The 12,918-nt window shown below is 46.5% G+C and overlaps 2 protein-coding genes across 6 annotated transcripts in view; one reads left to right on the top strand and one right to left on the bottom strand.

Moving 5' to 3' along the window:
* The window catches only part of ADRM1 (ADRM1 26S proteasome ubiquitin receptor), a 64,515-nt gene that overhangs the window by 19,837 nt on the left and 31,760 nt on the right, over positions 1-12,918 (bottom strand). The window contains exon 1 of one of the 2 annotated variants that reach the window (XM_069751184.1): positions 9,033-9,113. The exons of the other annotated variant lie outside the window; for it this stretch is intronic. The gene's annotated coding sequence lies outside the window, so the exon portion shown is untranslated. Of the gene's footprint in view, positions 1-9,032; positions 9,114-12,918 lie in introns of those variants that run through there. 2 annotated transcript variants of the gene reach the window in all.
* LOC138664462 (uncharacterized) lies at positions 9,239-12,424 on the top strand. 4 transcript variants are annotated; one of them, XM_069751178.1, is made up of 4 exons: positions 9,239-9,395; positions 10,939-11,155; positions 11,387-11,549; positions 11,626-12,424. In XM_069751178.1, the coding sequence occupies exons 1-4, from the start codon at positions 9,390-9,392 to the stop codon at positions 11,981-11,983; spliced, it is 744 nt and encodes a 247-aa protein (XP_069607279.1). In that variant the 5' UTR covers positions 9,239-9,389; the 3' UTR covers positions 11,984-12,424. The 4 variants fall into 4 exon arrangements, with proteins under 4 accessions (XP_069607279.1, XP_069607280.1, XP_069607276.1 ...); XM_069751179.1 differs by having other exon boundaries at positions 9,239-9,381; XM_069751175.1 differs by having other exon boundaries at positions 9,239-11,155.

Below are 12,918 nucleotides of genomic sequence, written 5' to 3' on the forward strand. Positions count from 1 at the left end.
ATGCCTGAACCAGCTCTCAACCCACTTACACATATTTTCCCCTATCCCCATTATTCTCATTTTATGTATCAACCTTTTGTGTGGCACCGTATCAAAAGCTTTTGAAAAGTCCATATACACTACATTCACTGGGTTCTCTTGGTCCAGTCCGGAACTTACCTCTTCATAGAAACTGATCAAATTAGTCTGACATGAACGGTCCCTAGTAAACCCGTGCTGATACTGGGTCATGAGGTTATTCCTCTTCAGATACTCCAGTATAGCATCCCTTAGAATGCCCTCCAGGATTTTACCCACAGTAGAGGTTAAGCTTGCTGGCCTATAATTTCCGAGTTCAGTCTTTGTTCCCTTTTTGAATATTGGCCCCACATTTACTATACGCCAGTCCTGTGGTACAAACCCTGTTATTATGGAGTCTTTAAAGATTAAAAATAATGGTCTATCAATGACTGTACTTAATTCCTGCAGTACTCGGGGGTGTATCCCATCCAGGCCCAGAGAATTGTCAATTTTAGTCCCTGCTTCTCCCGGCGCTGCAGATTCTTCCTGTACTGAGTGGTCACATGGTACCGCTCATTACAGCAATGAATATGCGGCTCCACCTCCCATAGGGGTGGAGCCGCATATTCATTGCTGTAAATGAGCGGTAACTGTGACCGCTCAATACAGGAAGAAGATGCAGCGCCGGGAGAAGCAGGGACTGCGCCGGGAGCAGGTAAGTATACGGGGAGGGGAGCGCTGCGCGATATTTACCTGCTCCTCGCTCCGGTGCGGCTCCGTCTGCAGCGTCCTCTGGCAGTGACGCTCAGGTTAGAGGGCGCTGTGACTTAGTCAGTGCGCGCACTCTGCTGAGCGTCAGTGCTGGAGACGAAGCCGCACAAGGAGCAGGTAAATATTGCCAGTGCCGGGGTCCTGAGCGAAGAGGTATGTGATTTTTTTTTTTTATTGCAGCAGCAGCATTATATATGGAGCATCTATGGGGCCATAATCAACGGTGCAGAGGATGCTATATGGCACAGATTTCTATGGAGCATCTATGGGGCCATAATGAACGGTGCAGAGCATTCTATATGGCACATCTTTATGTGGAGCATCTATGGGGCCATAATGAACGGTGTAGAGCATTATATATGGCATAGCTTTCTAAGGAGCCATAATGAACGGTGCAGAGCATTATATATGGCACAGCTTTCTATGGAGCATCTATGGGGCCATAATGCACGGTGCAGAGCATTATATATGGCACAGCTTTCTATGGAGCATCTATGGGGCAATAATGAACGGTATGGAGCACCTATTTTTATTTTTGAAATTCACCAGTAGCTGCTGCATTTCCCACCCTAGGCTTATACTCGAGTCAATAAGTTTTCCCTGTTTTTTGTGGCAAAATTAGGGGGGTCGGCTTATACTCGAGTATATACGGTACTTCCATATATTAACCACATACAAATAAGAGAACCAATGGAAGTTTTATAAGAAAATTGTAAACAAACTTTATTAACAATATACATAGTTAAAACACAGGCACATGTCAACTACTGACAGTGCAAATAAACTGCAAATACCAAAAGACAACAGACATGTAAGGTCTACAGCACAGTAAATAGTATATGCTTACAGTTACATTGTACCTAGAAATGCAGACACAAATATCCCAACAAAATACCCAGAAGGTAATGGTCCTGTTAGAGATGAACCGTGGTCTTTACCAGAAACCCTAACTGACACCCATCTGGGAAATTCCTATCATCCAGTACACCAAAAAAAGTATAAGGCTGCACCCATAACACATGTTCCGTATCGTGTCCGTGATGATGGAAATATTAGGAGAGCATGTCTCACCTCGTGCAGGTAGACCTCTGCATGCACCCCGACGCGCGTTTCGCCACTGTCAGCCTCGCTTTCTCAAGGGGAAGTGTGGTTTCAACTGCCTATAGGACCTTTAACCCCTTCATGACCCAGCCTATTTTGACCTTAAAGACCTTGCCGTTTTTTGCAATTCTGACCAGTGTCCCTTTATGAGGTAATAACTCAGGAACGCTTCAACGGATCCTAGCGGTTCTGAGACTGTTTTTTCGTGACATATTGGGCTTCATGTTAGTGGTAAATTTAGGTCAATAAATTATGCGTTTATTTGTGATAAAAACGGAAATTTGGCGAAAATTTCGCAATTTTCACATTTTGAATTTTTATTCTGTTAAACCAGAGAGATATGTGACACAAAATAGTTAATAAATAACATTTCCCACATGTTTACTTTACATCAGCACAATTTTGGAAACAAAATTTTTTTTGTTAGGAAGTTATAAGGGTTAAAATTTGACCAGCGATTTCTCATTTTTACAACGAAATTTACAAAACCATTTTTTTTAGGGACCACCTCACATTTGAAGTCAGTTTGAGGGGTCTATATGGCTGAAAATACCCAAAAGTGACACCATTCTAAAAACTGCACCCCTCAAGGTACTCAAAACCACATTCAAGAAGTTTATTAACCCTTCAGGTGCTTCACAGCAGCAGAAGCAACATGGAAAGAAAAAAATGAACATTTAACTTTTTAGTCACAAAAATTATCTTTTAGCAACAATTTTTTTATTTTCCCAATGGTAAAAGGAGAAACTGAACCACGAAAGTTGTTGTCCAATTTGTCCTGAGTACGCCGATACCTCATATGTGGGGGTAAACCACTGTTTGGGCACACGGCAGGGCTTGGAAGGGAAGGAGCGCCATTTGACTTTTTGAATCAAAAATTGGCTCCACTCTTTAGCGGACACCATGTCACGTTTGGAGAGCCCCCGTGTGCCTAAAAATTGGAGCTCCCCCACAAGTGACCCCATTTTGGAAACAAGACGCCCCAAGGAACTTATCTAGATGCATAGTGAGCACTTTGAACCCCCAGGTGCTTCACAAATTGATCCGTAAAAATGAAAAAGTACTTTTTTTTTCACAAAAAAATTCTTTTAGCCTCAATTTTTTCATTTTCACATGGGCAACAGGATAAAATGGATCCTAAAATGTGTTGGGCAATTTCTCCTGAGTACACCAATACCTCATATGTGGGGGTAAACCACTGTTTGGGCACTCGGCAGGGCTCGGAAGGGAAGGCGCGCCATTTGACTTTTTGAATGGAAAATTAGGTCCAATTGTTAGCGGACACCATGTCGCGTTTGGAGAGCCCCTGTGTGCCTAAACATTGGAGCTCCCCCACAAGTGACCCCATTTTGGAAACTAGACCCCCCAAGGAACTTATCTAAATGCATATTGAGCACTTTAAACCCCCAGGTGCTTCACAGAAGTTTATAATGCAGAGCCATGAAAATAAAAAATAATTTTTCTTTCCTCAAAAATGATTTTTTAGCCTGGAATTTCCTATTTTGCCAAGGATAATAGGAGAAATTGGACCCCAAATATTGTTGTCCAGTTTGTCCTGAGTACGCTGATACCCCATATGTGGGGGTAAACCACTGTTTGGGCGCACGGCAGGGCTCGGAAGGGATGGCACGCCATTTGGCTTTTTAAATGGAAAATTAGCTCCAATCATTAGCGGACACCATGTCACGTTTGGAGAGCCCCTGTGTGCCTAAACATTGGAGATCCCCCAGAAATGACCCCATTTTGGAAACTAGACCCCCAAAGGAACTAATCTAGATGTGTGGTGAGGACTTTGAACCCCCAAGTGCTTCACAGAAGTTTATAACGCAGAGCCATGAAAAAAAAAAAAAAAAAAAATTATTTTCTCAAAAATGATCTTTTAGCCTGCAATTTTTTATTTTCCCAAGGGTAACAGGAGAAATTTGACCCCAAAAGTTGTTGTCCAGTTTCTCCTGAGTACGCTGATACCCCATGTGTGGGGGTAAACCACTGTTTGGGCACACATCGGGGCTCAGAAGGGAAGTAGTGACTTTAGAAATGCAGACTTTGATGGAATGGTCTGCGGGCGTCACATTGCGTTTGCAGAGCCCCTGGTGTGCCTAAACAGTAGAAACCCCCCACAAGTGACCCCACTTTAGAAACTAGACCCCCCAAGGAACTTATCTAGATATGTGGTGAGCACTTTGAACCCCCAAGTGCTTCACAGACGTTTACAACGCAGAGCCGTGAAAATAAAAAATCATTTTTCTTTCCTCAAAAATTTTGTTTTAGCAAGCATTTTTTTAGATTCACAAGGGTAACAGGAGAAATTGGACCCCAGTAATTGTTGCGCAGTTTATCCTGAGTATGCTGGTACCCCATATGTGGGGGTAAACCACTGTTTGGGTACACGTCAGGGCTCGGAAGTGAGGGAGCACCATTTGACTTTTTGAATACGAGATTGGCTGGAATCAATGGTGGCGCCATGTTGCGTTTGGAGACCCCTGATGTGCCTAAACAGTGGTAACCCCTCAATTCTACCTCCAACACTAACCCCCCACACCCCTAACCCTAATCCCAACTGTAGCCATAACCCTAATCACAACCCTAATTCCAACCCTAACCCTAAGGCTATGTGCCCACGTTGCGGATTCGTGTGAGATATTTCCGCACCATTTTTGAAAAATCCGCGGGTAAAAGGCACTGCGTTTTACCTGCGGATTTTCCGTGGATTTCCAGTGTTTTTTGTGCAGATTTCACCTGCGGATTCCTATTGAGGAACAGGTGTAAAACGCCGCGGAATCCGCACAAAGAATTGACATGCTGCGGAAAATACAACGCAGCGTTTCCGCGCGGTATTTTCCGCACCATGGGCACAGCGGATTTGGTTTTTCATATGTTTACATGGTACTGTACACCTGATGGAACACTGCTGCGAATCCGCAGCGGCCAATCCGCAGCCAAATCCGCACCGTGTGCACATGGCCTAATTCTAAAGGTATGTGCACATGCTGCGGAAAAGCAGCAGTTTCCCATGAGCTTACAGTTCAATGTAAACCTACGGCAAACAAAAATCGCTGCACACATGCTGCGGAAATACTGCACGGAAACGCAGCGGTTTACATTCCGCAGCATGTCACTTCTTTGTGCGGATTCCGCAGCGGTTTTACAACTGCTCCAATAGAAAATCGCAGTTGTAAAACCGCAGTGAAATGTGCAGAAAAAACGCAGTAAATCCGCCATAAATCCGCAGCGGTTTAGCACTGCGGATTTATCAAATCCACAGCGGAAAAATCCGCAGAGGACCAGAATACGTGTGCACATACCGAAACCCTAACCCTAGCCCTAGCCCTAACCCTATTCTAACATTAGTGGAAAAAAAAAATTTCTTTATTTTTTTATTGTCCCTACCTATAGGGGTGACAAAGGGGGGGGGGGGGGGGTCATTTATTATTTTTTTTATTTTGATCACTGAGACATAATCTATCTCAGTGATCAAAATGCACTTTGGAACGAATCTGCCTGCCGGCAGATTCGGCGGGCGTACTGCGTATGCGCCCGCCATTTTGGAAGATGGCGGCGCCCAAGGAGAAGACGGACGGGACCCCGGCAGGATCGGTAAGTATGATGGGGTGGGGGGGGACCACGGGGGGGGGGGGGGGGGAACGGAGCACGGGGGGGGGGGGGAATCGGAGCGCGGCAGGCGTGGAACGGAGCACGGGGGTCATGGAACGGAGCACGGGGGGGGCTGGAACGGAGCACGGGGGGGTGGAACGGAGCACGGGGGGGGGGTGGATCGGAGTGCAGGGGGGGTGATTGGAGCACGGGGGGGTGATTGGAGCACGGGGGGAGCGGACAAGAGCATGGGGGGGGAGCGGAGCACTGGATGGAGGGGAGCCGGAGCAGTGTACCGGCCAGATCGGGGGGCTGGGGGGGGCGATCGGTGGGGTGAGGTGGGGGCACACTAGTATTTCCAGCCATGGCCGATGATATTGCAGCATCGGCCATGGCTGGATTGTAATATTTCACCCGTTATAATGGGTGAAATATTACAAATCGCTGATTGGCAGTTTCACTTTCAACAGCCAATCAGAGCGATCGTAGCCACGAGGGGGTGAAGCCACCCCCCCTGGGCTAAACTACCACTCCCCCTGTCCCTGCAGATCGGGTGAAATGGGAGTTAACCCTTTCACCCGATCTGCAGGGACGCGATCTTTCCATGACGCCACATAGGCGTCATGGGTCGGATTGGCACCGACTTTCATGACGCCTACGTGGCGTCATGGGTCGGGAACGGGTTAAGTAGCCATAGTGACAAGACACATGACCTTCACATGATATCGCTGGATACAAAGCTGTGCGCACGTCTTCTTTTCGGCTCCACCCCCTTCATCCGGCAACGTTCTGCGGTGGGCGTAATTAGGACCAGCTGGTGCCCGCTTGTCCTCACGGCTGGATATGTCCGGGTGGGGGTGGGTGGACCCGGACAGCGGCGCGCGCATGCGCCGGATTTGCACAGCTTAGTATCCAGCGATATCATGTGACGGTCACGTGTCTCGTCACTATGGATACTTAAAGGTCCTATAGGCAGTTGAAACCACACTTCCCCTTGAGAAAGCGAGGCTGACAGTGGCGAAACGCGTGTCGGGGTGCGTGCAGAGGGCTACCTGCACGAGGTGAGACATGTTCTCCTAATATTTCCATCATCACGGACACGATACGGGACATGTGTTATGGGTGCAGCTTTATACTTTTTTGGTGTACTGGATGATAGGAATTTCCCAGATGGGTATCAGTTAGGGTTTCTGGTAAAGACCACGGTTCATCTCTAACAGGACCATTACCTTCTGGGTATTTTGTTGGGATATTTGTGTCTGCATTTCTAGGTACAATGTATTTGTAAGCATATACTATTTACTGTGCGGTAGACCTTACATGTCTGGTGTCTTTTGGTATTTGCACTTTGTTGTTATTTGCACTGTCAGTAGTTGACATGTGCCTGTGTTTTAACTATATATATTGCTATTAATAAAGTTTGTTTACAATTTTCTTATAAGGCCATGTTCACACAGTGCGTTTTTTACTGCGGAACCGCAGCGGTATTGCCGCTGCGGTTCCGCAGCAGTTTTCCATGCAGGGTACATAACAATGTAACCCTATGGCAAACAGTCACTGCTGTGCACATGGTCCGTAATTTCGTTTAAAAAGCCGCGCAGAATAGCTGCGGCAAAAAAGAAGGAGCATGTCACTTCTTTTTCCTGAACCGCAGCGGTTCTGCACCCATAGACCTCCATTGTGAGGTCAAAATCGCAGTAAAACCCGCAGATCAAAAATATATCTGCGGGTTTTACTGCGATTTGATGTGCAGAACCGCTGCAGCAGGAAGTGCGGGGGAGCGGGCGGAAGTGCGTGGGCGGAGTGTGGCTGCCCCCCCGTGCTCCGATCCCGCCCCCCGTGCTCCGATGCCCCCCCCCCCCGTGCTCCGATGCCCCCCCCCCCCAGTGCTCCGATGCCCCTCCCCCCCAGTGCTCCGATGCCCCCCCCCCCCAGTGCCCTAATCTCCCCCCCTTATACTTACCCGGCGTCCCGGTGTCCGTCCGGCCGTCTTCTCCCTGGACGCCGCCATCTTGCAAAATGGCGGGCGCACGCGCAGTGCGCCCGCCGAATCTGCCGGCCGGCAGATTCGCTCCAAAGTGCATTTTGATCACTGAGATATAACCTATCTCAGTGATCAAAATAAAAAAATAGTAAATGACACCCCCCCCCCACTTTGTCACCCCCATTGGTAGGGACAATAAAAAAATTAAGAATTTTTTTTTTTTTTTCACTAAGGTTAGAATAGGGGTAGGGGTAGGGTTAGGGGTAGGGTTAGGGGTAGGGTTAGGGGTAGGGTTAGGGTATTTTCAGCCATTTTAGCCCTAAAAAGCTTCCTAGGAAACACACAGTCTCTGCATAGAAAACTGCATAAAAAAAGGATCAAAAAACGCATCAAAAAAACGCATCAAAAAAGGACAAAAAAAAGGACCAAAAAAAGGACCTGCGTTTTCTGCCAAGAGCTGCAGTTTTTTAAAAAAACTGTCCTGAAAAAAAAAGGATGGAAATCCTGAACGTGTGAACATACCCTAAAACGGCCATTGGTTCTCTTGATTTGTATGAGGATCAGTTATGTAATGTATGTACACAGTGACTCCACCAGCAGAATAATGAGTGCAGTGCTGGAGTATAATACAGGATGTAACTCAGGATCAGTACAGGATAAGTAATGTAATGTATGTACACAGTGACTGCACCAGCAGAATAGTGAGTGCAGCTCTGGGGTATAATACAGGATGTAACTCAGGATCAGTACAGGATAAGTAATGTAATGTATGTACACAGTGACAGGACCAGCAGAATAGTGAGTGCAGCTCTGGAGTATAATACAGGATGTAACTCAGGATCAGTACAGGATAAGTAATGTAATGTATGTACACAGTGACTCCACCAGCAGAATAGTGAGTGCAGTGCTGGAGTATAATACAGGATGTAACTCAGGATCAGTACAGGATAAGTAATGTATGTACACAGTGACTGCACCAGCAGAATAGTGAGTGCAGCTCTGGGGTATAATACAGGATGTAACTCAGGATCAGTACAGGATAAGTAATGTAATGTATGTACACAGTGACTGCACCAGCAGAATAGTGAGTGCAGCTCTGGGGTATAATACAGGATGTAACTCAGGATCAGTACAGGATAAGTAATGTAATGTATGTACACAGTGACAGGACCAGCAGAATAGTGAGTGCAGCTCTGGGGTATAATACAGGATGTAACTCAGGATCAGTACAGGATAAGTAATGTAATGTATGTACACAGTGACTCCACCAGCAGAATAGAGAGTGCAGCTCTGGAGTATAATACAGGATGTAACTCAGGATCAGTACAGGATAAGTAATATAATGTATGTACACAGTGACTCCACCAGCAGAATAGTGAGTGCAGCTCTGGGGTATAATACAGGATGTAACCCTTGTGGTGGCCCAGGCGGGCACATGACGGGTGTGAGCCCAGTTTGGGTGATATTCTCACCAGATACACGACACGTACACACATGTTAACTAATAACCACACACAGGTCAGAACATACAGGAAAACCGACCCGGGAGGGCACAGTAGACCCCGGCTCCAGCTCCCATTACCTGACTCTCCGTAAAGCATTCACCACAGACTCCGCTTCAGGCCTCTCTGGCTGCCAGGCCTCTGACGTCACTCACAGACCCTCCTCCAGCGCTCCCATTGGTTTGGTCTCGTCTCGTCGACCGCGAGATGTACATTCCGTCTTCCTATTGGTGCGCTCCGATGCCAGTCAGCGGCCGCCATCTTAGTGTAGGGCGAGTCTGCGCTGTGTGATGATTGCTGTGTCACTGAGCGCAAGACGGACAGAGCCGGTGCTGGACAGAGCGATGGACAGAAGGCTACACGGGGGATATAGGCACCCAGCGGGGTTTGGCCTAAACGAACGGCTGTAGCACCGGCAGAGCCAGCAGGGTCATAAAATGCTTGTAATCCGGCTATAGAGTCACTTATCTGGGGGAACTGCGCCTTGTCATGTTAGTGGTCAGAATAGGGGGGCCAGACACGGCCTCACTGTGAGGGCACCCCACCAGCGTAAGGTCTCCAGGGAGACAGTAGTGACTGTGTTGGCAGGCGACATCCCATAATAATGTCACTGACTGGAGCATAACATCCCATAATAACATATCCGGACCGCAACATCCCATAATAACGTAACTAACTGGATCGCAACATCCCATAATAACATAGGCAAACGGACCACAATATGCCATAATAATCTAACAGGACAGTAACATCCCATAATAGTGTCATCAACCGAAGCGCAACATCCCATAATGACATAACTAACCAGACTGTAACATCCCATAATAGTGTCACTGGCCGGACCGCAACATCCCTTAATAACATAGGTAAACGGACTATAACGTTCCATAATTAACAGGACGGTAACATCCTATAATAGTATCATCAACCTGACCGCAACATCCCATAATAACATAACTATCCAGACCATAACATCCCATAATAACATAGGTAAACGGACCATAATATTCCATAATAATCTAACGGGACGGTAACATCCCATAATAGTGTCATCAACTGAAACGCAACATCCCATAATGTCATAACTAACCAGACTGTAACATCCCATCATAGTGTCACTGGCCGGACCGCAACATCCCATAATAACATAGGTAAACGGACTATAACATTCCATAAATAACAGAATGATAACATCCTATAATAGTGTCATCAACAGAACCGCGACATCCCATAATTTCATAACCAGACCATAACATCCAATAATAGTGTTACTGACTGGACCGCAACATCCCATAATAACGTAACTATCTAGACCATAACATCCCATAATAACATAGGTAAACGGACTGTAACTTCCCATAATAGTGTCATCAATCGGACCGCAACATCCCATAATAACGTAACTATCTAGGCCATAACATAGGTAAACGAACGATAACATCCCATAATAGTGTCATCAAAAGGACTGCGACATCCCATAATTTCATAACCAGACCGTAACATCCAATAATAGTGTTACCAACTGGACCGCAGCATCCCATAATAACGTAACTAACCGGACCCTAACATCCCATAATAAGAAAACCGATCGTACCACAAGGTAACATAATACCACTGGTAACATCCCATGATAACATAACATCCCATAATAGCAGCACTGAGCAGGCAGTAATATATATAGTGACTAACCAGTGTGCAGCATCCCTTCCCCCCAACAACCAGACAGTAACATCCCATTATAGCGTCACCAATCAGATTGTAACATCCAATAATCACATCACCAATCGGAACGCTACATCCCATCAAAGTTTTTACCTTCCACAGCACAACATCCCATAATACCGTGACCGACCTTTCCACAACACTAGATAATAGCATCAGTGGCAAGTCACAATATCCCATCATAATACTTCCAACCAAATCGCAACATTCCGCAATGTAATCGACAGGATGGAGACATCCCATAATAGCCCCTTCCCTCCGCAGGCGTCTGCGGCCCGGGGTCTGGCTGAGATGAAGTCGTCCCGGCTGATCGTGGACACGGACCTGCTGATCTGCGAGGTGAAGAAGCGCCCGGCCGTGTACGACCAGCAGGAGGACAACTACAGCGACCGCACCAAGAAGCAGCGGTGCTGGGACGAAATCTGCACCGTCCTAGTGCCGGGATGGGAGGAGAGCAGCCAGCTGGAGAGGAACTGCAAGGGTAACAGTGCCGAGCATCCTTACTGCTCTATAGTCTTCAGTAGAGAAGGAAAATGAGGTGGTGGGAAGATGCACTAACTGTCCGTGCAGCCATGCCAGGGGTGCGCCGAGCGCCTGTGCTGCCATGCCAGGGGTGCGCCGAGTGCCTGTGCTTGATTTTGTGCTGATAGAGTCCTTTTAATTAGTTGAAGCTGCTGATCTTTTCACTTTAAGTAATATTTTATTACAACAGCTAAGGAAATCCAAACTCGATGGAGGTCCTTAAAGGACTGTTTCCGACGAGAGCTTCATCTGCAGAAGAAGGAATCGAGAAGTGGATTGTCACCTTCGAAACGGAAGCGGTACATGTTCTACGACCAGCTGACCTTCCTGGAGCCCACTTTAATGCGTCGATCGTGAGTTACATCCATCACTTCCTTAAATCTCACTTTCCAAAACTCCAGAAATTAAATTATTTCTCTATATTTTCAGAAGTTCCGGAAAAGCTTCAGACACACAGGAAAGTCCTAAATCTGAGGGCAGCGACTCCGAACCCCCACAGAGCCCATTACCAGAACGGGTGGCACAGATCCCTGACCCCCCACGTATCAAGAGGAATAAGTCAGGGGGAAGTGGCTTAAGCGACTTTGAAAGTCAAATTATTTCAATGGTTGACTGTCTAAAGAAGAAGAAGGACAACGAGAAGGACGAAGATTACTTGTTTGTCCAGTCTCTGCTGCCCTACTTGAAGAAAGTTCCTGAGGAGAAGAAGATTGACTTACAAATAAACATTTTGCAGCTTGTGAAAACATACATGCAGCCCACGGGATCACAGCCTCTGCTGGAGTAGATTGTGTCCTCACCACGGCTATAAAGAGCAAGGTTCAAACGATGGGTGCCTCAAACCTCTACAGATCGAAGATGTGGTCTTGGCTCCATCTACTGCGGGGATGTCAGGCCGCCATTGTATGAGTGGACTACATACCGATATAGGACACAAAGATTATCTTCAGATCTGACTGGAAGTGACCAGTCCTGAACGATCCCTTTATGAGGACACAATCCAATGACAGTCATGCATGGCTTCCTGGTGGATCACTTACCTAACAGTCCACTCTTCAACGCTGCTGCTGTCTTCCTTTTCTTGGCAGTCAGCACCAGAATCACTACTCACACTTAGGCTAGTTTCACATGTCCGACATTGTATGAGTACAGACCGGAACCTGAACACAACTGCCTCTTATACAGTGGGGCAAAAAAGTATTTAGTCAGTCAGCAATAGTGCAAGTTCCACCACTTAAAAAGATGAGAGGCGTCTGTAATTTACATCATAGGTAGACCTCAACTATGGGAGACAAACTGAGGGAAAAAAAACAGAAAATCACATTGTTTTTTTTAACATTTTATTTGCATATTATGGTGGAAAATAAGTATTTGGTAAGAAACAAACAATCAAGATTTCAGGCTCTCACAGACCTGTAACTTCTTCTTTAAGAGTCTCCTCTTTCCTCCACTCATTACCTGTAGTAATGGCACCTGTTTAAACTTGTTATCAGTATAAAAAGACACCTGTGCACACCCTCAAACAGTCTGACTCCAAACTCCACTATGGTGAAGACCAAAGAGCTGTCAAAGGACACCAGAAACAAAATTGTAGCCCTGCACCAGGCTGGGAAGACTGAATCTGCAATAGCCAACCAGCTTGGAGTGAAAAAATCAACAGTGGGAGCAATAATTAGAAAATGGAAGACATACAAGACCACTGATAATCTCCCTCGATCTGGG

This window comes from Ranitomeya imitator, chromosome 2, assembly GCF_032444005.1.
Source record: "Ranitomeya imitator isolate aRanImi1 chromosome 2, aRanImi1.pri, whole genome shotgun sequence".
Lineage (NCBI taxonomy): Eukaryota > Metazoa > Chordata > Amphibia > Anura > Dendrobatidae > Ranitomeya > Ranitomeya imitator.

Coding starts and splice junctions, on each gene's coding strand:
- LOC138664462 (XM_069751175.1), top strand. CDS start 10,903: ATGGAGACATCCCATAATAGCCCCTTCCCTCCGCAGGCGTCTGCGGCC. Junction 11,156..11,386: donor GCTGGAGAGGAACTGCAAGG/GTAACAGTGCCG, acceptor TTATTACAACAG/CTAAGGAAATCCAAACTCGA. Junction 11,550..11,625: donor CCCACTTTAATGCGTCGATC/GTGAGTTACATC, acceptor CTATATTTTCAG/AAGTTCCGGAAAAGCTTCAG.